Genomic DNA, 25,626 nt, shown 5'->3' with positions numbered 1-25,626 from the left:
TGTTTAGAATTTAATTATAAATATTCCTGCACAGTTTCTGCACATGCAATAGGTACATTCACACTGGTATCTTTAAAATAAGGTTCCATCTGTAGTCAATGTAAAATTATCCCAACATAATATTTAATTTGAAATAATAAAACTACCTTGGCTTTCAGAACACAAAATTATAGACAAGTGGATATTACATTCACTTGGTACATTAGCTGCTGAATTAGGTTTTGTATTTATTAAGTATTTATTTATTATTAATCTTTTTTTCTGGACTTTTTGAAACTCGCATGCAAATATTAAAATGTAATGGAGAAAGGGGCACGGGAGACACAATGCAATCCGAGAATATATATATATATATTTTTTTAAATACATTTTCAAATGTTGTAGAACATATTAACAATTTATTCATGTTCAACAAAAATATCTTGCAATCTGCATTCTTATACTATTCACTACATTAACATGTGTCCAGGAAACAGGGGGAAAAAAAAGCTTTTTAATCATGTAAAAGCTGTTATTTCCTTCTGCCATTTTCTTCCTAATGGTTATAATTTAACCAACCTAACTGTTTGCAAGTAATTATGCCAACGAGACATTATTACTTTAAATGTTAGGTCTCCAAATCATAAACACAAAACTACACAAAGAGATCTCTAGGAGACAGATGTTCTGCATTAACATAGCTGTTTCCTAACAGTTATTTTAGAGCAAATCTATTTTTTATGCTTTCTTGACACAGACCTTGCATATTGATCACAAGAAGGCACGGAACTATGACGGGCAGTCTAATTTTAAGAATAATGTTGGATATATTAAATATGATCTTCAGTTAGTTACAAGTATTTATTACAAAATTAGCAGCATACTTTTTAAAAAACAAAAAAAACAAAAGAAAGCAATTCTAATTCTCAATTCTCAATTTTTTTTGTCTAGAAGTCATTCAATACCAGTCACTACATGTGTAAAACATAATTATAATTATGCAACTGTACATTGCAAATTATATTATTATTATTATTATTATTATTATTATTATTATTATTATTATTATTATTATTATTATTATTAATAATAATAATAATAATAATAATAATAATAATAATAATAATATTATTTTATTATATTATCAAATACTATTTCATACAATAAATGCATTGCTAATATGGACATTAATTGACTCTGATATATATGCAGACTTTGTTCTGAACATATAATTGATGGCATTATAGAGATCACATCCTAAAGGAGATGATTTTTATTACTGATCAGATCGCTTGGCTGGTAGTCCAGAATAATTTATTTTGAAAAAAAAAAGTGACTTTTCTGAGTTGTGTATTAAAAATTACAAGGATAACAAATAAACAAAATAAAATATTTTTTGTTTAATAAGTTAAAAAAAGAGAAGGTGTGGGTTACCCAGAAATTGGGTTTGAATGTTTGTATATCATTCAATGGCTTCTCTAGTTTACTCGATGGACCTTTTTTTTTTTTTGATAATCTTTATTTTAAATTTATAGAATAGCATAGTGGTAATATAATATAACGGTGAAATGTATCCAAAAATACATTCTTACTTAATTTAAAAAATAATACAATTTAAAGGTAGTTAAAGCTATAGTTTGTTCACGTAAAAATCAAGATGATTGAACAAACATATTAATAAAGCCATAGAATCTAAATAAACATAATCCATCACACATGAGCATTCAGGTGCAAAAAGATTTGCTTTTGTCAAAAATTTACATCCACTTACCTCTCCTTTTTGTAACACTTGATGGGAAAAAACAACTACAATTCAAATTGCACGGATGCACTATACACGAAAACTGCTACTACTCATTGTAGTGATTAGGAAACTATAAGTCTACAGACGCTGTCTCCTCGTTTTGGCCCATCAATGGCACTGGTCTGGAAGTTTCAGTTCTACATTATCAGTCCACAGCTGTATAATCATAAATGGTTGGTCATAGGCTATGAGGGCTTAGGACAGGCTAGCCAGGGCTCTCAGCCTATCAGTGTGATCAAGTTTGGACAGCTTTGGACAGATAAAGCGTGGACAGTAACCAAAGGTTAATTGCACTACAAACACTACATAACTGCATAACTCGCAATGCTTAAAGTGCAACATTAATGACTTTTTTACATCTTTATATTTTAGCCTAAGGGAAATATTAAATAAAGTCATATAATATAGAGTAGTTAATTGTGTACAGTTTACAAGGTTCATACAAAAAAAGTAAAATACATTTTAAGCAAGCAGTATGCAAGGCTTTAAAATAGGTATTGTAGCTTTTGCACACAAAACAAAAAAAGTTATTAAAAAATATTTTTCTTATTGCAAAACACCGGAATTCCCCCAAAACACCTAAAGTTCAACTGTCTGCAAATATTTCCACATGCATAGTGAAAAGTCACAAAACCCCATAAAAAGAGAAAATTCCAGTTTGCTTAGCATATTTTGCATTTTGATTGCCAAACATGTGAAAATTGGCACCTTTCGCCTCCGGCAGGATTTCCTGTGAAACTTGAGCAGGTGTTGCAGTAAGCAAAATGTAGCTTCCTTCTATCAAAAAGCGGAAGTTGTGACAAGCTGCGAATATATTGAATATGTGAAAATCCCATTTATATTACTGATCAAACAAAGCTGCTGCACCCTAGTTTATTTCACTCATGATGTTGGAGACACGGCATGTCTTATACACATGGGGGAGAAAAATCACAGAACAATAGAATAGCGCACAAAAACAGCCTTACAATTCATAGTTTGCAATGGCGGTGCAAGTTTCAGTGAAGCCCAAAAACTCTTGGCACCCAGCTTTTTAATTTGATCTAATTCATTCACACATTTTTAACCTCTCTCTCTTTCTCTTTAACCCAGCTGTGCTTTCTGTAAAGTCTTTTCAACCTGCTTCTGCTCCCGCTTGAACTTTTATACTTTTCCTTTAAAGGACCAGTTATGTTACCCAGACCACTTCTTTAGACGTTGTCTTTCGGTGCAGTGGTTGGTCTTTTAGTTTTAACCATGCAATGCAAAGCAATGACTTTTTTTTTTTTTTAGAAACTGCAATTTTTACATTATAGGGTTAAATTAGCCTCTTTCTGGGGTGCGTCCACTGCACTGACCAAATAAAACTCAACCACATGACATGGAAGTTCCTAGGAAAACATTAAATTCAATGCTATTGTATGAGAAGCATTTGGAGGTATGAAAGACACTCATAACTTGTGTATGAGTTTCCAATGCTCCTCTATGAGGAGTATTGGATTGGACACCAGTGAGAGATCCAGATGATGTTGCAGGAGGCTGTGTGGCTGGAGTAAAGAGATGTAAAAAGCTTTTTTGGAGGATTTTACTCCAAACATGGGGGGCCTAAAACAGAACTGCAAATTTGGCACTATAACATTAGGAATAGAGGTTTGTATTCCCAACACAGCCTTATTATTAAATGTCTGTCTTTTTAGTGGCAGTTGATAATTCATGGTCATTTAGTGGAGAGGGAAACAAATCAGGTGCTCCTCCAGAAAAAAACTAGATCACTGTTTCATATGAGTTAGCAATTCTTGAAAAATATAATATTTTGACTCCATTGCCTGAGGCTAAGCACAGTGGAAAGAAACCGTATAATAAACATTTTTGTCTGTTGAGACATTTTTTTTTGCAAACTGAAAGTGGGAAACAATGGAAAACTAGGTTACTTTAATAATAAACTCCCTATATAGGAGTCCTTTATTTGTTTAATTTGGTCCCAGTTGATCTTTAAGTTACAAGATATTGAAATGAAATAGATATTGAAACAAAAATGCATCATGACAACATTATTTTTATATATTCTTTCATATACAAGATTTCAACAAGTTGACTAATTTATTCAGTTTTGAAATTATTTGCTGTAGATGGTTCGAAGATACAGTGTGCCTCTTCAAGGATAAAACATTCACCCCGTCATTTAACACATCCCACGAGTGTATCTATTAAAAGATTTAAAAAGGAGAAATACAACATATATACACAAATGTTTTCTGTTGCTAAGTATTTTTTCTGAGGCTTCAACTGTTAGAACTGAAAGGAGCTGAGCATTAATGTATATATATATTTTTTCTAGCTAAGTAAAATAAACTGCAAGGGTCAGAATGCAAGTATAGTTATAAGCTGGCAAAGAGATCTATAAGCAGTTTTCATTCAACTGGGAATTGTATAGCCTCAACAACAACAAAAAACTAGGAATTTTAACACTATATAGATTTAAAATGTGCAATTCCGTTGTCAATACATGGGGGATTACCCTGGTAATCTCCTGGTATTATGACTAGGGACCACCACAATTATTTTTAACGTCTCACACATCTGAAATTTCACCTGCATTAAAGCTGATCAACTATCCTACTGAGCAACACAAGAATCTTTAGAAATATAGAAACATTGAATGTGACGGCAGATAAGAACCCTTCAGCCCATCTAGTCTAATTTTCTAAACACTTTTATTAGTCCCTGGCCTTATCTTATATCTTGGATAGCCTTATAGCTATCCCACGCATGCTTAAACTTCCTTTTGTTATCCTCTACCACTTCAGCTACTAGGCCATATCATGCATCCATGCCTGAGTTATGAATTGAAAGCTGATCCAAGTTACTGAACTGCTAGAAGACTCCCTATAAACATGGTTGGTCTCTTGCCCACCATTGGTCATTCACTCTAAATCAATGCTGCATTGATGTGAGTTCTAGTAAATCTGCATATTAGTCAAAGCCAAATTTAGCCAGAGTTCTGCTTGACCTGACCAGTGACCATATATTAAACCGATAATGTGGAAAAGTTCAAATGACTTGCTAGTGAAGTGACTGCAATTTGTGCTGCTATTTGATCACATTTTCAATGCTGCACGCATGCTAACAACTTCAGGAACAGCTTCATTGCTGTGCAATAATGAATTCCAGACAAAGATTTTTATATTCTGATCACTATCAAACATCATCACGAATAACAGTGCCACATTTATGCAAATGTTGGAAATTGAATGCTCTCCTCTATTGTGTCCAGTAAGTTAAAAACAAGTACTGGCATATCCACAGCAGGACTAATCAGGCAAGGCTGATTAATATTCATCAGACTCCCCCTGCTAATGTTCCACATATGTGTATTTTTATACCACCAGTATGAATGTGGATTTTTTCTCTTCCTTAACAGTAAAATATTGCAACTGAAGCTCTGACACTTGTAACTGCAAGCATTATAGCAGCAGATGTACTTTGCAGGCATCCCTGTCCCATGGACAGAATAATTCCACACCTGCAAATAGAAACAAAAACAGATGTGATTTGACATTAAAAAGTTGAACAATTTAAATACATTTCTGAAAAACATTTACGATAATGGCAATGCTTATTTCAATCACCCTCATTATATAGTAAACAATATCTTATCAAAAAATTCAGTTTTGCCCAATAATTTTTTCTAAAGATAGAAAAAAAATGGGGGCAGATGTCGATTCAGCTCAGCCAAATGCCACCCACAAAGGAAATCTGTGTGCTGCAAAATATATACATAATATTATACTATAATATAATATATATACTATATATATATAGTCCAAGTGAGAAAGGGGAAAAAAAGGAGGAGCAGCAAAATAATTATCTATATTTATATGTTATATAAATAGATATATACTATATAAATAGATTAATTTTTTTTTAATCCTGTTTCCCCTCTTTTTCTCACTTCTCATGTGATCTGTGAATAAAATCAACATTTTGTGATGGTTTCTTACATCAATCGCCTCTTCATTTGGCACCACGGGTGGTATTGAGAATATTGACACCCCCACCTCCCCACCTTCCCTCCTCCCCCGAACATATTCATCATTGCGCAGTTCAGTTAGTCTGTAGTTCGAGAACATTTTGGCTCAGAATTCGAGTATTTTGGCCAAGCACCTAATCAGCTCATATTTGGGCAAATTGTAGTTCAGCCCAGTTCTACAATAGAGCAATAGATAGAAAAATAAAAACTGCAACTTTATATATATATATATATATATAAACAATGAAACCAAATGAGTCCAAATAAGCAGCTCCCCATATGAATGGAAGTAAGATACCACTTCAATGTCTGAAAAGAAAAAATAAAGGATATATGAGAAAATCATGGTACAAAACGCTAAACCCAAATTTATCATGGTAACCATAAGTAACCACAAGTTTCTAACAGTTTTCTAGTGTAAAGCGCAATGTACAATACAGGCTTATTTGTGTAAAATGGCCAAAATGCATTCATAATGGCCGTTAGTTATGAAAGGTGATGGTTTGGAAAATGTTTGCAGGAAGAACAAACTCATAAGGTAATGGTGAAGTCTGAATTATTTTTATTTTTGCATGATGCTAGAGGTATAGAATTGACCTATAAGTATAAAGTGTGCCATACCTCTACTCAGTTTCACCCTCTTCTAGTAGGAATAATTTGCCCATTGAACTCAAGGGATGTATTGAACATTATAATTATTATTATTATTGCCATTTATATAGCACCAACAGATTCCGTAGTGCTTTACAATATTATAAGATGCATAAAAAGGACAATTTAGGAGAGAGCAAGAGACGGGTATGTGAGGTAGAGGTTGCTCTGGGAGGCCATATGTTTTTCTAAAGAGAAGGGTTTAAAGGAACTTCTTAAATGATTGAAGATTAGGGGAGAGTCTGATGGCAGTAGGCAGGCTATTCCATACAAAGGGAGCCGCCTGCGAGAAGTCCTGCAAGCGTGAGTTGGCTTTTCGGGTGTGAGCAACGGACAGGAGAAGGTCACGGCAGAGCGGAGAGACCAAGAAGGGGCATACCTATGGATCTGTGAAGCGATATAAGAAAATTGTTCAATGCTTTATAGGTAGCACATTGAATTGACTCCGATAGGATACAGGAAGCCAGTGTAGGACTGACAGAGGGGTGAGGTGTGAGAAGACCAACTAGAGAAGAAAATCAGTCTGTCGGAAGCATTCATTACAGACTGTAGTGGTGCAATACAGTTTTTGGGAAGACCAATTATGAGAGGGTTACAATAATCCATGTGGGAAATTACTAGAGCATGGACAAGCTCCTTGGTAGCGTCTTGCATAAGAAAGGGGCGAATGTGGGCTATGTTTTTAAAGGGACACAATAGTCACCCAGACCACTTCAGCTCAATGAAGTGGTCTGGGTGCCAGGTCACTCAGGTTTTAACCCTTCACATGTAAACATAGCAGTTTCAGAGAAACCCTGTTTACATAGCAGGGTTAATCCAACCTCTAGTGGCTGTCTTCCTCACATCCGCTAGAGGCGCTTCTGTGATGCTGGATGCAAAATTCTCATCCAGCATGCAGAATGTCCATAGGAAAGCATTGAGAAATGCTTTTCTATGGACTGTTAGAATGCATGCATGGCTCTTGCCGCGCATGCGCATTCCGCTCCACTCGGGAGCTGACGTCGGCGGGGGAGGAGAGGTCACCAGCGCCGAGAATGCCCGGCGCATGATTAAGGTAAGCTGTTGAAGGGTGAGGGTCCCCCTATAGTGATCCTTTAAGATGGAATCTACAGGATTTGGTAACATGCTGGATGTGAGGCTCAAAGGTGGGGCCAGAATCAAGACATAGAGACAACTCGTGTAAGACGGGTGTAGAAACTCAAGACTTCTTAGTCAATCTAGCTGTCCAAGAGAACATATAATCTTCAGAAGTGATTGAGGAATTACTGAGTATATGCCTGATGTCATGCATGTGACAATGTAACTCAGTAACTTATAGGTCGGATAGTTCCTGCTAGAAGAAAATGCTCATAATACTGATCCTCCTCTTTTGCTCTCCCTGCAAGGTGATAGTACCCACATCAGCCCATCCTTGCAAGATTGCTATCTTGATGTTATCTTTGATTCTGGCAGCATCTTTACATCTCATGTCCAGTCTGTTGCCACATCTTGATTAATTCCACCTTAAAAGCATTGCCTGTGTCCACCCCTTTCTTATGCAAGATGCTGCTAAGGAGTACATGGTTTAATAATTCCTCACATTAATTACTGTAGTTCTCTCCTAATTGGTTCTCTCCCAGAAACCATACCACCTTGCTACATTCTGTAAGCTATGTTTCCACCAGGCTGATTTTTCTCTCTTGTCACTCCTCTCATACCTCACCCCTCTGTCAATCCTTACATTGCCTTCCTGTACCCTACAGGAGAAAATTCTAAATACTAGTCCTTAACTAAAAGGCTTTAAATAACTATACTTATATTTCTTAACTAATTCATAGGTATGTCCCATCTCTGTCTCTGTGCTCTACCGGTGACCTTCTCCTGTCCATTACTTGAACCCTTACTGCTAACGTGCGCTAGCAAGACTTCTCAAAGGTGGCTTCTTTTCTTTGGAAAAGTCTGCCTACCCTCATACTCACATCAGCCTGCCTTATCCCATCAACCTCTCCCCTAGTCTTTAAGAATTTAAGAAGTCCCTCAAAACCTACCTCTTCGGAAAAGCTTATGGCCTTCCAGAGTAACTTCTATTTCACAAACCTGTCTCTTACTCTCCCTTAACCCCTTAAGGACCAAACTTCTGGAATAAAATGGAATCATGACATGTCACACATGTCATGTGTCCTTAAGGGGTTAAAGTGCCACACTCCACTTGTACCTCCTAGTTCTTCTACTTTCCCACCTTATTGTTTATTTGTTATTCCCTTAGATGCCCTTCTTGTTGTGTTTTTATACCCCACCTCCTCTAGATTGTTAGCTCGTTTGCGCATGAACCTATTATTCCTGTAACATTTTGTAATTGTCTCAGGTATTGTTAAATATCCTCCTTTATAGTATTGTAAAGCATTGCAGAGTAAGGTGGTGCTATATAAATGGCAAGAATAATAATAATCATAACAATAAATAATAATTCAAGATGAACATTTGCAATACAGATGTGAATATTTGTACCTAGAGAAAATGGGAGCTTTTCATCTATCCTAATGTCCCTGTGGATGATGACTCAAAGCAAAAAACCTGCAAGTTTCCAGGGTTACCATTATTATATTATAAGTTTTACCCACTTTATTATTCACATTTGTGTTGTTTAGAATTTTGAACCATGGTTTTCTATTAACGTATTTATTTCTTTACTTTTTGTATTAACAGATTAACAAATGCATCGTACAATTTATTAAAAAACATAGTGTTGCTGCATGTATTTGCTCTAACCCAAATTTAAAAAAAGCAAAATCATTTATAATTTATTTATTTCCCACCTCTAAAACCGAAAAAAAACAATAAGTATAAAAATTGTGCTCAAGAGAAAAAAAAGAATTGTTTGTACAGACATTCACAATCTCTGCAAAGTGATCCCAAATATCTGCACTTATGATATTTTTCCCATGAGCACACTTTTATTACATCCCTACATTTCTAGAATTTGTTTATTAGCATCACTATATATAATTAAAATGATTTATATGTTTGATATGTTATATATATGCAGCTCTTGTCATAATAGCATTGTTGCCACCATTTGACCTCGTCTGCATTCCCTTCCCGTTTATGCCCCAATATTGCTCCATCTTATATGGAAAAAAAATCAAAGTCTTGATCTGGATGATTGACACTGTAGCAAACAATATCCTCATAATGTGCCACTGACAGCTAGCAATTCTTACCGAAGTTGTTACAAATGTTATTACCTTTTCAAGGCAGCAAGCCTATGCTATACTACCCGTTAATGTCATAATTTCTCCTCTCACCAAAACTATTCTCACGTCTTACTTTTCCACCACTTTCTATCTCCCTTATACTTCATGTCAGGTTCCTCTACCACCTATACCTTTCACTTCTAGACACTCACCTCTTCTTATCAATCCTCCTTATATTTCAAATTATGCCAGGGCTTTCCTCTGTGCCTCCTATCTCATCATACATGCTCTCAATTATCTTTTCACCTACACCCCCTCCCTTGATTTCATATCTGCTAACCCTCTCTATTTGCTTTATCTGAACGTACCTTTCCGCTCCTGGTCTCTCTTCGTCATGCTTTTCTTCCTTGACTTACATGTCTGCTTCCACTCTTTTGTGTTACAGTTTCTTCCCCTTTTGATATTTTTTTTTATCTACCTCCAGAGGACATAGATGTTCTCAACATGTGCTCTGTGAGTGAATAGCTTTATGTTCAGTGTGTGATCTTGGTGGGCAACACATCGCTTGTTACTACCCACATCGATATCATATACATCAAGTGTGTTGGCAGTGTATTCAGTCAATGGTTGCTCACATAGAACTCTAAAAGCTGACAAAGAATATAACTCTAGCGTATTATTAGAACAAACAGAATATCAGCACAGGTACAACATGTTCCACTTCTATCCTTTTCATCTGGTTTCCTCTATTTTCTTCCAGACCACCATTAATAAAAAATGAAGTGCTGCATCTGAAGAATAAAAAAGTACATTTGTATATAGATATATACAAGTAGAGATTGTAGCCGTATTAGTCCAGTGATGTAGATGTAAAAAAACAGATACAATTTGTATCTTGTAATACCTTTTTTATTGGACTTACAGAATTTTTTAATGACAAGCTTTTGGGAGAACCTCCCTTTCTAAAGTCTGAAGTTTTTCTGACACCACTTTACCCAGCCTGGCCACTCAATGAGTATCAACACTGTAAAACACATTCCAATATGTTTATTCTATCAATATACAAAGTACTATGTGTAGACCTATGCTTTCCCATACTCTTATGCATGTATGCTTATATATGCGACTGTGCATTTATATTTGTGTATATGAGTTCATGTGCATGTATGTATATGTGTATGAATATGTATATGTGTTCATGTGTTTATGTGTTTGTATATATAAATATATATATATATTTATTTATTTATTTATTTATTTGTGTGTGTGTGTGTGTATGTGTATGTATAAAGTGTACCATCTTCTCTACTGTCTGCTTGTTTTTTTTTCTCCCTCTCCCCCCTCACTCTGATCTTCAGTAAAATATTTTCTATCAAACCTGTGTCTTATCTGCACTCATGTCGCTTTAACCCCTGTATCACAACTCAACTTTGAATTCTATGCACAAAGTAGTCTGTGATATAAACAGAAAAGCCACAATACTTCCAAGGCACAAAAAAATTACCTACACATTAAAAATGAATTGTTCAATTATATTGTTCTTAATGAACACATTATACGGCATTTATCTCGCTATTTGCCAAGTAATCATAACTATATATGCAATCCCCTTCTTTCAACCATTTATGCAATACTGATAGAGAATTTCAGTTGTTTAGATTTGATCTTATATAGGCTTCAATTTAAAATATTTAGCTAATCTTTCAAAATTATTTAATATTTTTGGATATACTTTTCAAATTGAATATTTTGAAAAATATTTTAATATTTTGATATTTTTGTATATTGATATATTTTTTTTAATTTTAATACTTTGAAAAAAAATATTTTAAAAGTCTAACCAAAAATATTAAATCTTTCAAAGAGCTTTCATAAAAATATAAAATCAAGGCCATAATTTCTAAAAAATAGTCTCATATATTCAGCTCAATGTTCTTCCCACGTACGCATGCTTAGAGAGTAACCATTTAATCATACAGGTGAAAGTTACACATTTTGCTATGTTAGTTTTTTTCATTGAAATATACTTCAGTGTAGTAGCATTACAGAAAATACAAGTCTTGCCACATGGACAATAATAACACTAAACAATTATAACAAGCAAATACTTTGTTTTCTTTACCATATAGCAGAAATGTACCCAATTACCCAGTTTACCATCTACCCCATACCAACTGCTCCAGAAATTAGTGCAAAGTAGCTTGGCTGGCATTGTATGTCTATTGTGACTTTATGACTGGTCCCACCAGATATACAATAAACAGGGTTGTTCACTAAGGTAAGAATTCAGAGTCAATTCAATGTGAATTAAAATTTTAAGGTCAAAATAGTCACACAAATAAAATGGAACAATTATCTTAGACAGCTATGCTTCCATTTCAGCAACTTTGATCTTATATTTGAAATGTACTTTGTATTCACTCTGAATTCTCACTTTAGTGAATCGTGCTATAAGTTTTTTTTTATTTTATGACCACAAAACCGCTAAGTAATTATATAATGGCATATTAAAATTTTTTATGTTTCCTATGATGCGAGTTACACCAATCAGAGGCTTTTTTCCTATCACAGTAACAGAGAAATTTCAGCTAATAAATAGAATGTTGGTGCAAATTTGCATAAATAGAAAAAAAGGTAACATCACCATTCTAGTATATCAACTTTATTTATCCATGCCGGAATTGCCTCATGTTTGTATCAGCATACTCAAACAGATTGAAAGGTATCTAATAAAAAAAATAGGGAGGTTCTTTGTTCTAATAAAATAAAACAACATAATTTCTCTAAATGATCCCAGGTCATTGATGTTTTAGAAAACCATTTGCTGTCATAACAGGATAAGATCATAACAGGATACAGAATGACAGCTTTGCTTTGTAAATAGTTCATTATGGCAGGAAAGATATGTTTGTCCCGAAATTAATTGGAAAGGTCATTCACGACCTTAATGTGGGTTATGGTCTTAATTGAACCAGGCACTGTAAATGGCGCGGAGAGGTGGAGATAGGAGTGGGGGCAATCTGTGTTAAAGAGCATAGAAGAGACGTTATCTAAATATGACAAATAACTAGTCAGGAGGCAACCATGCATTCAGTTTGTTAATGCATTCATTTCAAATCAAGAAAAAAATAAAAACTTTTAATTTTCCTTCATTACATATAATCAGCTCAATTAACCTTTATATTTGCAGTGAAAACAGTTGCAAATTACCACTTGCTCATTTTGTTTTGCCTTCAGATTTATAGCTGTAACCATCCATTTATATACTTTACATGACATTTTATTGTGTCTTCTCCAAAGCTGCTCATGATATATTGTGTTTTGTGTTTGCTTCCATTTTTTTCCATACTGCTTACTAATATTTACTACATTTTGCTTTTTTTTATTTTATTTTATTTTTATTTTATTTTATTTTTTTTTGCCTTCAAAGTTGCATTGATGAAAGCTGACTTGCAAGGTAGACTGCACTGTGTGTTAAAACAAGACTGAAAACGAAATGCACCCCAAAATCCCTAAAGTAAATGTCTGTACGTTTTTGTGCATTGTGTCTCTCCGAGTGCTACCAAGCCTCCCCTCCTTAACAGCTCAGTCTGAACTCTTCATGTTTATTATAGCTTGCATAAAGGATTCAGTCTTGATTATATTTATGTTTCCTACCTTATCGCTTTGCTCATACCTGTCTAATTTCCCTTATTCTCTAATGATCCTGTTATGAATATTTAGATAGAGCAGCGTTTGCTAACCCTTGCCCCTTTTTATGTCGCAGTTGGGCATGCCAATAAACTTAATACACTAAACAAAATAAAAAACACAAAAAAACACAAGAGATTGGAAAAAGCATGCTAAGCAATACTTGCCAACATCCTCTAAAATATCTTTTTTTTTTGTTTTAGTTATCCAAATAATTTGATTCATAATTCACTAGTAAATTTAAAAGAAAAAAAAAACTCAATTACCTTGTTATGTGTGTATTTTTGTTTGCAATGAACCAAATACTCATATTTTCAATTTCACTTTTTAATTTCATTAAACATTGCATATTCATTTAAATAGAGCTTGTTAAATCTGTCCATAACAAACATAAAATGTTATAATTATAAAATCAGACATTATTGTGGTTGTGTGTTAGCCCATAGGCGCATTCAAAAATAACAGTATATTATTCACCTTTTTTTATAAAAATTAATATGCACATCTGAAGAATAAGGAATCATATTCTGATTAATTCAATTTAATCACGTATCGATGAGATGTTTTGTAAAAGGTGTTGGCAACTACTGTATGGAAACATGTATTGGTAAGTTGTTTTTTGTAATCATTAAAGTGCAAGCCCATGTTATGTATTCCCAACAGGTCCTAGTACAACATGCCAAGAGGATTCATGTGCTAATCAAGGTGTTTGTTTGCAACAGTGGGATGGATTCAGCTGTGACTGCAGCATGACCTCATTTAGCGGACATCTTTGCAATGACCGTAAGTACTTTGTGGTCTTTTCCTAAGAGTATATTCCTTTGGGCATAATCTAAAGATAGTGTCTAAATCTTTGAATTATAGTGTTGTTGTGTAGTAAATTAACAGACCAACTGTTAAATATTCTGATAGCAGCAGCACAAATCTGAATTATTTTGAATATATCAAGCACAACGGCTTATGAGAAAGATGCCAACATTAAGGTTGTTTGCATATGTAAATAGTTGAAGGCTGAATTGCTTAATTAAGCTATCATAAAGCTTAATTCATTTGCCTGGCATTTTAGTTTTCTTTTCTTTAATTTTAACATTTTAATTTAAAGGCTATAAATATTGCACCAAAAATAATTGGCAAACCCTTTTTTTCTGGTTTCCCTATAGTTATATTGATGGCTTATTAAGAATGAATTCAAATTAAAAGATATCTCACTTGTCTGTACTGTGGAGCGACTTTCACTTTTCAAATTTTAACTTAATTTTAAAACCATATTTCCAGTGCCATTTCCTACTTCCTCAAGGGCACATTAAAATTTGAAAGAGAAGGTGGTGGAAGAAAATATTCACTTTATTGAGACGTGATCTGACTTTTTTTTCCCTTCTTTCGGTTTTATGACTTGCTCTATAAATTAAAATGGTTTGGGAGTGTGGAATGTAATACTGAGTTACTATATATCAAATAGAAGAGAATGTGCATAGTCTATATAGTAGATTATATAATTTTTTATGTTGTTCTGATTTGTATTGAGCCAAATGTTTGACACTGAAGAAACACACATCACCACAGGTTATTACTTTATCGAAGGATTCATAAAATATTTAAAATCAAGAATATGTGATCTGGTTATTCAATTATTTTAATACTTTTTTCTGGTTTTCAATTAGTATATTCACTAAGCAGAATATGTGTGCAAAAGTCTAGTGTAATGCACACCGTAATACATCACCAAATGAACACCTCTGTTTCAATCCTGACTTTATTATTGAGTTACTTCAAGTTATTTGGTTATCTGTCAAATTACAAAGATTCAGAAAATAAATGTTTTTATACTTCTGGTATCCGTAGACCAAAAGATGCTATTTTATGCTTATTTATTTGAATTTTTTTTTCAATTTAATATTTAGATACTAATTTAAAATACATATTTAGGTTGTCTGGATATAAAATTAATGTTATGACTACCAAATAAATATTTACCCTTTAAATAAAAATGCAGTTTCTACGTGATGCACACCCTAATAAATGTTCTTAGCATCCCAATGCTAAATGGTCCATTTTAATGCATTTATAACTTACTTGCAAAAATGTAGACCATCACACACAATCAGTAAATAGTTAAATACAGTTATTTACATTTTTTCTTTCTGTTTTTTTAAATTGGCCTACATTACTAAAATCACTTGTGGACTCATGATAACTAACCATTTAGTAAACAGGCCCCTTGATAATGCAACACGTTCTGTATAGTCTGACCTTAACAAATGTTTATTTTGATAATGTAATTCATCATACAAAAATGACATTTTTGATCACTAAGTTTTATTTTTATTTGATTTATTTTATTCTATTTTTGAGCAAAAGCCACCCAAAATCATTTTTCGATGATAAACAACTTCTGTAATGACCTATAGTACAGGTTGCAAGGGTCAAAATACTATATCAAAATGTTTCAAATGTCATATAAGATTTAATAAACGTGAACAAAGAATGTATCTTTCCTATGACTCGAATACAAATGCATGCATATATGTTTTTGTACAGCATTCAGTAATATGTAGATGGGATTTTAAGAAAGACAATAGATTGTGCGGTATTGTTTATTAAAGAAGAAATTGTTCACCAAAGTATGTATCGGTAAATGTCAAGTATTTCACATTTATCATTATTCAAATTATAAATAAAGAAACATTCTTCCATTAGCTGTAATGAATCACATAAAAAGGAAATGCATATAGAAAAATGTGTATATATCCTTGAAAACTACCACTCTGATAATTATTTTCACTTACTTTATATCAGTTAAGTTGGTGTTTTTTTTTTACTTTAATTAATGTTTTTTTTTTTATGAAGGTCATGTGTTGCATACGTACAAAACATATTCATTAAATACAATCTTAGCTTATTTATTTAACACAAGCTTGCAGCTCATCTCCTGATTTTGCAGATTTGTTTTTTGGAAAACGTCAGAGAATCAAGTCTTCTGTTAAACCATACTAAAACTGTTGATCTGTAGGTCAACTTTGGTGGAATGAGCCATGTTTCCACCATATGAGATAACTTTTTATATATACTGATATAAAAAATGAAAAGTGATATATGCTTTTCTAAATGTACATAATTCAACTTCGTTTCTCTAGAGTAGGTTTACTTGCCCCTAAAAAATTAGGGGGATTTTGGGGGAAGGAAATTAATTTAATGATAATATTTTAGCCTGAATTTAGAAACCAATTGAAAAACTGTTGTATTTAGTTAACTGCTTACTGAAGCCTCTTAAGCTGACTCGAGTAGGCTTGAGTTGACCCTAGTAGTACTTTTCATGTTGATTGGTTGTTGAGTAGCCAATCAGTCTCAGAATGTTATTAAGATGATGGCATGCAAATAAAACATCCCATTGGTTGAACTGACTAGTTCATTTTTTTTAAAATCAATATGTTCCTGTTTGCTACTCTAACCACAGGGATCTGTCTGATTTTCCCTGGCATTGTGCTTTCTTAGCATTTACGCTAAGGATAAAGATCTGCTGTCTGAGCTCAGTTATACTCAGAATCTAGCCTGTGAGTCACGATAGTAAATATCATAGATCTTTAAAACTGACTTCCGAGCAGACCTGTATTCAGCAGCATAGCATACACCATTTAATAAATTGACGTGTCAGTGTGAGATAATGAAATAATAACAAGGATAATCTAATGTAAAGCATTTTTTATGAATCATGACTCAACTTCAGTTTTCAAGTAGAGTTTTAGAAAGATCACAACATTAATATGTACCTACAGTGAGCAAGTTTTAAATGAAAGAACAGCAGAGAAAATATTTGAATAGGCACAAAACTGTGATTAGGAATTAGAGGATTTGAACAGGAAGCAAAAAAAAATGCAATTATTCTCCTGCGTTTCCTTCTGGGTGGCAACAATGATCTAACATGTGAAACCAAGGATGACTTATACACAAAGGTTTTATTTAACGTGTACCAATTCATGAAAGGCACTTTTATGATGTAATATCTTGAACTTGCACTGATTAATAAATAATGATAATAAAGGTGTAAGTCGAATGACAAACGCCCACTTATGCCAGGACAGAACAATAAGGAACCTTTAGTACAGTAATATGGGGAGGTTTATTCTTATCATAAACAGGTATGTGGGGAATAGCTCTGAAAGTGAACCAATCACAATGAAAATCATCAGGTACAGCATTGGTTACCATGGTGATTGCTCCACCTTCAGAATCTTGAGCTACTTTACTGTGTGAAAGACTTTTTTTTGGAATATTTAATCTTTATTGGAAATTTATATAATTAACATTTACAGAGACATACAATTATACAATTATAAATATTATAGAGATGTGTTGTCCTAAAGCAGCACTTAAACAAATTACATACAATCATTCATACTTTCATACAAAAACAAAAAATGAGGGAAAAACAGATTGCTTAAAACACGGTAATATTACAGAGAGAGAAAGAAAGGTGTATTATGGATGATGATCGTGAAGTTATACTGGCTGCATTGAGGAAAATACTTTTATTTTCAAATATCTCCCTATTTGACTAAAGGTACAATTCCACAATGTAAATACAAGATAATTATTCCAGTTCATCTCAACATGTCCATATTAACCAATTCATCTTAGAAAGGGTTACACAAGTGCAGACATAATGTGTCCCCTCCAGCATGACTGCATGTTTGTTGTTTTGTTGTAGAATATACAATTTTTGTAATTTTTGTAAAATTACAAAAATCATCCAAATGAATGATACTGTATTTATTCCCATTACCTGGGAATATTCAATTTTTGTAGAAAATACATTTTTGTTTTAATTTTTGTAAAATTTTGTAAAATCATCCAGATGCATGATACTGTATTTATTCCCAAGAACTGTCTTCACACAACATACAGTACCCCAGGAGCGATTCTTATAGACGAGACATTATTTTTTATACTTTAATTCAAGGTTGCACAAAAGCTATTTTCCTACAATTTGAAGCAACCTGTAAAGCATAAACATGGACATCCTTAATATTAGTAACAGCAGGTCACAGTGAGAGAACTGTTTTCTTTAGGCTTCAATTTGTATAACAGCAGTGCTGGGAACTACTCTGCAGAAAATACAATGCGTAATTTGTATTATCTTTTCTATTACACCAAACTTACTTTATCAGTTTGATTTATTTTCTACACCATAAGTCCGTAGGTGAGAGGTGAAGCATGTTGCTGACTTTAGCGTCATACTTACACAAATGACTACTGTTGGTTTGACATGGAAAATAGGCAACCTAATAGGACTGTCACATTTTATTAGTGTAAGGACACAGCATACCGAAACCACAACAGCCTTCCTCACATTAATATATTTATTTTACTACTTTTTGTTTAATGTCTTCCTTTAACAAGTAGATACCCTAAAATTGTTCTCTTTGACGATATGCTGAAGAAGATTTGCTCCAACATTTTCTGAAGTGTAATGCTTCTATGTAATGCATTTCTAATATCTATTAAATACAGATTAGGGATGAGCGCACACAAAAAAAATAAACAAATCTGTTTTAAAACGTAAAACTATATTTTATGTGTTTGCGCCCTGTTCACTAATCTGCATTTTTTGGTATATAAAATACAGATTAGTGAACCCCTACTTAGAAATGCATGTTCCAGATGTGTCCCCAATTCCTCTTTTTTCCATGTTTAATATCTGATATATAAGTGTGATATATAAGTGTAACAAACACTGTTGGTGGGGAAATATAGTCACATGATGAGAAGCCAAGAATCAACTCTTACATACTGATTGTAATAAAAGGAGCTCTTACAAAATACTTTATTAATGCAAAAAAATCCTATTGAGATTGTGAAGTTTTCTGTCTACTAAGCTATGATGGAACACACTACAATATTGTGAGTCATTGTGCCGGTAGAGGCTTAATGATATATTATTTTCCTTGTTCATTCGTGGTCACATAACTTGTAGCATATTATACTAAAATATCAATCAGCTAATAAACATAGCATTCTATTTATAATAGGGAGAATAACTGTTATCTAATCTAGGGCAAGTACATTTAAAAAAAATATTTCAAGATCAATGCATTTAGGATTACTGTATTATACCAGGACATGAATAATATAAATGTATATAGTAAAGTTTTGAATTTTTCTTTTTTACTTATGCATATATCAACAATTATTAACATATAACATACTACAAACAAAAATGGACATTACTTATTTACTGTGTTGACTTTTAAACTACTTCTTCAAAAGACTAAAATAACAGGGTGCAAAAAAAGAAGACAGCTATTACAGTGCACCTGTAATTTTGAAATCTGTGCATGTTCCACTGCTATCTGATCAAATCAGTTTGATCGGTGATGAAATTTGTTGTGTATACATACTTATTCTCTGATCACAGCATGATCAGATCGCAGTGAAACAGTAGCAGCTCCATAAAGTTCATAGTCATTCTGTCACTGAACTTAAAAATTAAAAGGAAAAAAGCTTGCACAAAGCTCGGCATGCAGTGGACTCTGTCAACTATGTTTTTGCAGGAGGGATTTTGCAAACTTGTAAAAGAAATTACTTCCATTATCCAAGCCCTTTACAGCCCATGTCCCACAAAAATGTAATTTAGTGACCAATAGAGAAGATATCTATCACCCAAGACTCAGATACCTCCTCTAAGTTAAGGGTGTCATTGCAAGATTATACTCTACTCTTTCTTGCAATCTTTTATCTTCTATTGAGTTCTTCACCAAGTCAATGGGAACACATTAATATTTCTTACAAGCTTAAAGGGTTACTTCAATCACCGTGACAAATTCAGTGCTTTGTACATGCAGCATTTCACTGTGAAACTGCACATGCCAAGTTTAAACCCTCAGCTACCACGGAAGCTTCACTGGGTTATGATCAGCTAGCCCACAATTAGAGTTCCAGACTGGCTAACATCACTACAACAGCAGGGAGCATCTGAGCCCGATGGGGATGTAGATAAGAGGGCAAATAATTACTAAACTATTTGCCTTATTACCAGGGAACCGGGTCCTTGTACTCCTGGCATCATATCCTCTACAGCAGGCTGTAGTGGTTGTAATGCTTAGAGTAAGAATGTAGTTTCTCCACCCCTATACTGCATTTTTACTTCCTTTATGCTCTGCCGTTTTTCCTCTCAACATCCACTCAAGTGACAAGAGAGACATATATGATGTAGAGGTGATACCTTAGTGCAGGGGTAGGCAACTTTTAACACTCTAGATGTTGTGGACTAAATCTCCCATGATATTTGCCAGAATTTTGGCTATGAGAGCAATATGAGAGTGCTCAAAACATCTGGAGTGTCTTAGGTGTCCAAAACATCTGGAGTGCCTTAGGTGTCCAAAACATCTGGAGTGCCGAAGGTGTCCAAAACACCTAGGGTGCTGAAGGTTGCCTACCCCTCCCCAGCTGTTAAAGAATTACACCTTCCATTATGGATTTACAGATTTTAAGGCTGGTAAAACATATTGATAGGTTCATACAAGAGAGAGATATTGACAGGTATAGTTTAACAATATGATTGTTTTTTTTTTTCAACCTCTTTCAACCCTGGATTAAAAGGTACAGCAGTAACTAAAAGCCTTCAGGATGAAAGGTTCCCTTCTTCAGGCATGATTACGTTATATGTTAAATGCAATTATTATTATTTTTTTACTGTGTACGATTGTTTGTGTTCTAATCCCACTATATTATGTAATGGGCTGCAGTAAATGATGATATATATTAACTGATAAAAACTATACAAGCTACTACTAATAATTTCCATGATTTAATATGTCAGACTTCTGTAACTAATATTTCTGCTGATTTCAAAGCAACATCATGGACTTTTTTTTTGCTTTACCATTCCTTGGTAAATTGCAATGAAATATATGGACACTAGATCAAGAATTAAGAACTATTGAAATGCAGTATTTTTCCTACATAGAATTTCAAATCATTATAACTATGTCTGACAGAAAAAGTTTTCATGATGGTAGCCCGAAGTGCATTTTGTCAGATATTATTATGATATGACTTTCATTTATACCACAAAGTCATTTCATAATTTAGAAACAGATTGCATCCTTTATGTGGTTAGTTACAATATCTTCAGTCACATTATTACGACAGTAAAGCTAATTTTAGAATCCTTTAATTAGATCACTTTCCATATTCACTAATTTAAAGAGAACAATTTAAGAAACAACTTAATGTTGACTTCTGAAAGCTAGCATTCTTTCTAGACATTTTAGTATTACAGTGGACCTTCATATGCAAGAATTTTTGAAAGATAAGCCTAGTCTAGATGACCTCTAGTTAATGGCACCTGTTAGGAAAAAGATAGAATGATAATTACTCGGTTATGGCTATTTTTGCATTGGCACACCTATATTTTTTACCTGCCATGCAAGGAACATCTTTGTTTTCTTTAATATAAAAGATGATTATTTGAAAAACAAATTCTGGGCAGTAGGATTTGCACATGTATTCTTGAGCTCATACAAAAGACATTGCAAAACTAATAAAAAAAAATCAAGGCAATGTATTTCAGAAATGAATTTAATATTGTTTTAGGAGATGTTCAAAATGTGTTTTTTTTATACTTTAAGCGTGATTAGTTCGTCTCTACATCTTTATCCTGGTCCTTTTTTTAATAGTACCTTGGTCTTCATTATTCTGTTTGTTTAGAAGTTATCGCTACAAGAAATGTGTATTAATGTGTATTGAGATCATGTGAAGCTTCAAGTACACACAGATGTACTCCATTAAATTATTCATTAAATTATTATATGATAGCTAAAAGCAGTTGGATGAACTATAGCTTATTTTAGAATATCATAGCAATGGTAGTAGAACCTTAGGCAATCAACAAATCGCAGCAGTTTATGAAGATACTGCACTGTTGAGCTTAGCTCAGAAACAGCTCTGTCTGTCTTTCTGTCTGCCCATCTCTCCAGATGTGGAGATAAATTAGATAGATGGATAGGTCATAGATAGATAGATAGACAGAACAGACAGACTAACAGTTTTGCATGCATCTTAACTAAACAACAGGAGTCCTTTTTGAGAATGAGAACTTTTTCACCACTATAAATTATTTGCAGACCACTGAGATAGAAAACACAGTTCCAGTTGTTAGAAAAAAAGGAGCAGTAAATCCACATTGATGTAAAATCTTGCAGCCTTTACAACTCCCAAAATACAAAATGTTTTTGATTAGCACTTTGTGATCCTCAGAAAAAAAAGGTACTGTGCTTTAACGGATTTAGATTAAGCCAAGATTTGAACAAGTAAAAAGATGGAAAAAAGACATACTCGCAACGTATCTTTAGTAGACTTCCATTTTATTTAATAATATGAAGTTTATTAAACCCACCTGCTGTATGCCACAATTGCAAGCTGTGTGCAAGTGGCTTTAGTTTCTGCTTTGTACAAGGACACTGTAACAATGTAGTGGAAATTGTTCTACACCCATACACTTTAGTTTAGAATGCTATAAAATCGCAATAAAGACATTTTGTTATAAAATATTGGTTAAGAGAAGTAAACAACAGAAAACACACACTAAACAGAATAAAGGGAGAAATTTACAAAGATAATTCATTAAGAAGGTAACCACCATTATATATAAATACTTTTCTGGAGGGAATACTAATTAAGATTTTTAATGGCTTCAGCCATTAATCACAACCCATGAACCATGCTTGCTTGAGACCTGATTAGGAAATAATCAAAGAAACTGTGTTGCCTATTCTCAAAACCCTGTTTTGATTATTTTGCATGTATGCAAAACCCAACAGTAACAGCATTATAGAAGGCTTTTGACCCATATGGAATTCTGACTCCTCACATAAAATGAAAATAGGGCACGGGACTAAACATAATTATTTAATATCACGTCAACAGACAGAGTATTTTTATTATTCTTAATCTAGGAATGGTCTTGAACCATGCTTTTCCCCCACAATAACACGGTGTCATAATAACGACCCCTTTAATAAAAGCTATACCAATGTTATTCCTGAGTGGTATTACAATCTACTTGTTCCATTCAAAGAGGAAAAGAAAAAGTAATGTAACGAGTGGAGACCTGATAAATATGCAGATGAACAGATTTCTTATTTTTATTCTAAGATTTGCTGAGATTTTTTTTCATACCATTGCCTGAGGTGGTATAAAACCTATCATGCACATTCTGTTTTTCAGACTAATTTAGCTGTTTTCTAAAGCAGTAAACCAGGACTAATATAATATGCTCTGTAAAAGGCTTCTACTAGTAGGCTAGAATAGAAAATTGATCTGAAATAATGAGACATAAAACTAACACTATATTATATGTAAATGGAGTTTATTTAAAATGCAAGAACATAAGTTGCATTAATTGTGTTTGTTTGTTTATTAGTTGGTTTAGCTTACCATAGGCCTAAGGCCCTGCCAGTTTTAAATAAATAACTAATTACTATCAACAGTATATATTAATTTTTTAAATATAATTATATTCATTTTTGAAGATTCATTAGCAAGTTACAAGCTAGAAAAAATTCCAAATTAAGAAAATTAAGGAAATCATAAAACTATGTATGTGTGTTAATATGGGTTGTTTATTGTTGAAATGGTATTCCACCCTGTAATTATATAGGTAATGGTTTTAAAACAAGATACAACTACAAATACAACATAAAAACAAACAAATACATTTATGTAAACACTTGTTTGCAAATATGGAGCTTCTCCAGAGACCAGGAAATGGCTTAGATACTCCGATTGCTTGCTTGGAATGGGAGAGCTGTGAATAGTCCAAAAATCTTAGCTTGAAGGATTATGGTAGTTATACAAGAGTTCAAGAATTAACAGCATTTGCATTCATGAAAACACATGGACGAAACTACTTGGCAAACTAATGGCAATTGTGGACTTAAAAAAACAACAGATTTATTAATTAATTAAAATTTGCTGCAGTTTAAGAAAAACTGAACATGTGATTGATCCTGTAGATGACACTAGAGTCATTCTCTCTATTTTAACACACAGTAGACATATACAAGTGAAAAAGTGATAACATAAAAGTGCTAAAGTGGTAATTTATTTGTAATTAAGCATGCATCAATTTAATTATAATTAGTCTTCTACAAATAAAAATGAATAAAACTTATACAAGTTTAAACATATAAATGGGGCGGTATTGCTTCAATAAAGTATTACAAGTTTACTGGTGGCTTACATAAAAAAAGGTCTGAGTCAATAGAGAAAGAGCAATACTGGTATTAAGATACATGCAAACTCATAATGAGGTTAAAAAAAAAAACAAGAAACTCATGCTGTAACAAAATCTCATCAGAATGTCCACATATACAACTAAAAACTTAAAATAGAACATTTACCCCTTAATGGTCATCAGCAGGCTATGCTACCATGACTATATATTCTATCCCAGACTTACACGTCCCACTCATTTAAAGACTATAGGGCTCCATAGAGTTGCCACAGCTTTATAAGCGGAAAATTTCAAGTTGGCACTTTTGAGACTAGATTGTGATGGCAGCAAACTGGAATATTTGGTCCTTACGGGGCTAAAGTATCATAATGATGCTTTAGGCAAAAGTTCTAGCTATGCTGAAAGAACCTATTCAACAAAACAATTCTCTCTAGAAATCTCTAGTGCACCTCGTGCGGTGGCATGGAAGCTTGTCTGACACTTCTAGAATTTCCTTTCTCCCTAAGCACGTTAATGTGAAGGGAAGTATACTGTTTTCTGTTCTGATTCTGTATAGATTGTGAAGATTTTGCCTCATTGTATTACTTCTTTTAACCCCTTAAGGACAGAGCTTCAGAAGCTTGACTTACGCTTAATGACACAAGCAATTTTTGCATTTTTTTGCTCTTTGCGTTCAACTGCAATTTGCATCTCTCTCATTTATTGCACCGACACATATTATTTACTGTTTTTTAAAGGACAGAAAGGGCTTTAATTTGATATAACATATATATATATATATATATATATATATATATATATATATATATATATATATATATATATATATAAATGCTTACTTATTATAAAAAAATACAGAAAAATGCAAAAAAAAGAAAAATATTGTTTTTTTTTTTACAGTTTTTGCAATCATAATGTGTGCATAATTAGTGCAGGTTAAGGAAAGTAATTAAAAATAAATTCATTTATTTGTTCTGATTTACAGAATATATAATGTGTCTAGGATTTTAAGTTTTTTTTGGTAGTTACAGGTCACAAAGCACAAGGAGTAAAATAACATTTTAATGTGGAGCGATTTTAGAATTTG

General features: G+C 33.2%; 1 protein-coding gene across 18 annotated transcripts in view; it reads left to right on the top strand.

Annotated features, from left to right (window-relative positions):
* Positions 1 to 25,626, top strand: part of NRXN1 (neurexin 1) — a 1,100,495-nt gene that overhangs the window by 639,254 nt on the left and 435,615 nt on the right. For 9 of the 18 annotated variants that reach the window (XM_063443949.1, XM_063443947.1, XM_063443943.1 and 6 more), the window contains 2 exons: positions 13,047 to 13,073; positions 13,970 to 14,089. In XM_063443949.1, coding sequence (XP_063300019.1) covers positions 13,047 to 13,073; positions 13,970 to 14,089 — 147 coding nt within the window. The remainder of the gene's footprint in view (positions 1 to 13,046; positions 13,074 to 13,969; positions 14,090 to 25,626) is intronic. The other 9 variants (XM_063443956.1, XM_063443955.1, XM_063443963.1 and 6 more) reach the window with 1 other exon arrangement.

Source organism: Pelobates fuscus, chromosome 2 (genome assembly GCF_036172605.1).
Source record: "Pelobates fuscus isolate aPelFus1 chromosome 2, aPelFus1.pri, whole genome shotgun sequence".
NCBI classification, from domain to species: Eukaryota; Metazoa; Chordata; class Amphibia; order Anura; family Pelobatidae; genus Pelobates; species Pelobates fuscus.
The sequence above is the reverse complement of the archived record's forward strand: the minus strand, read 5'-3'. Positions and strand labels throughout refer to the sequence as shown.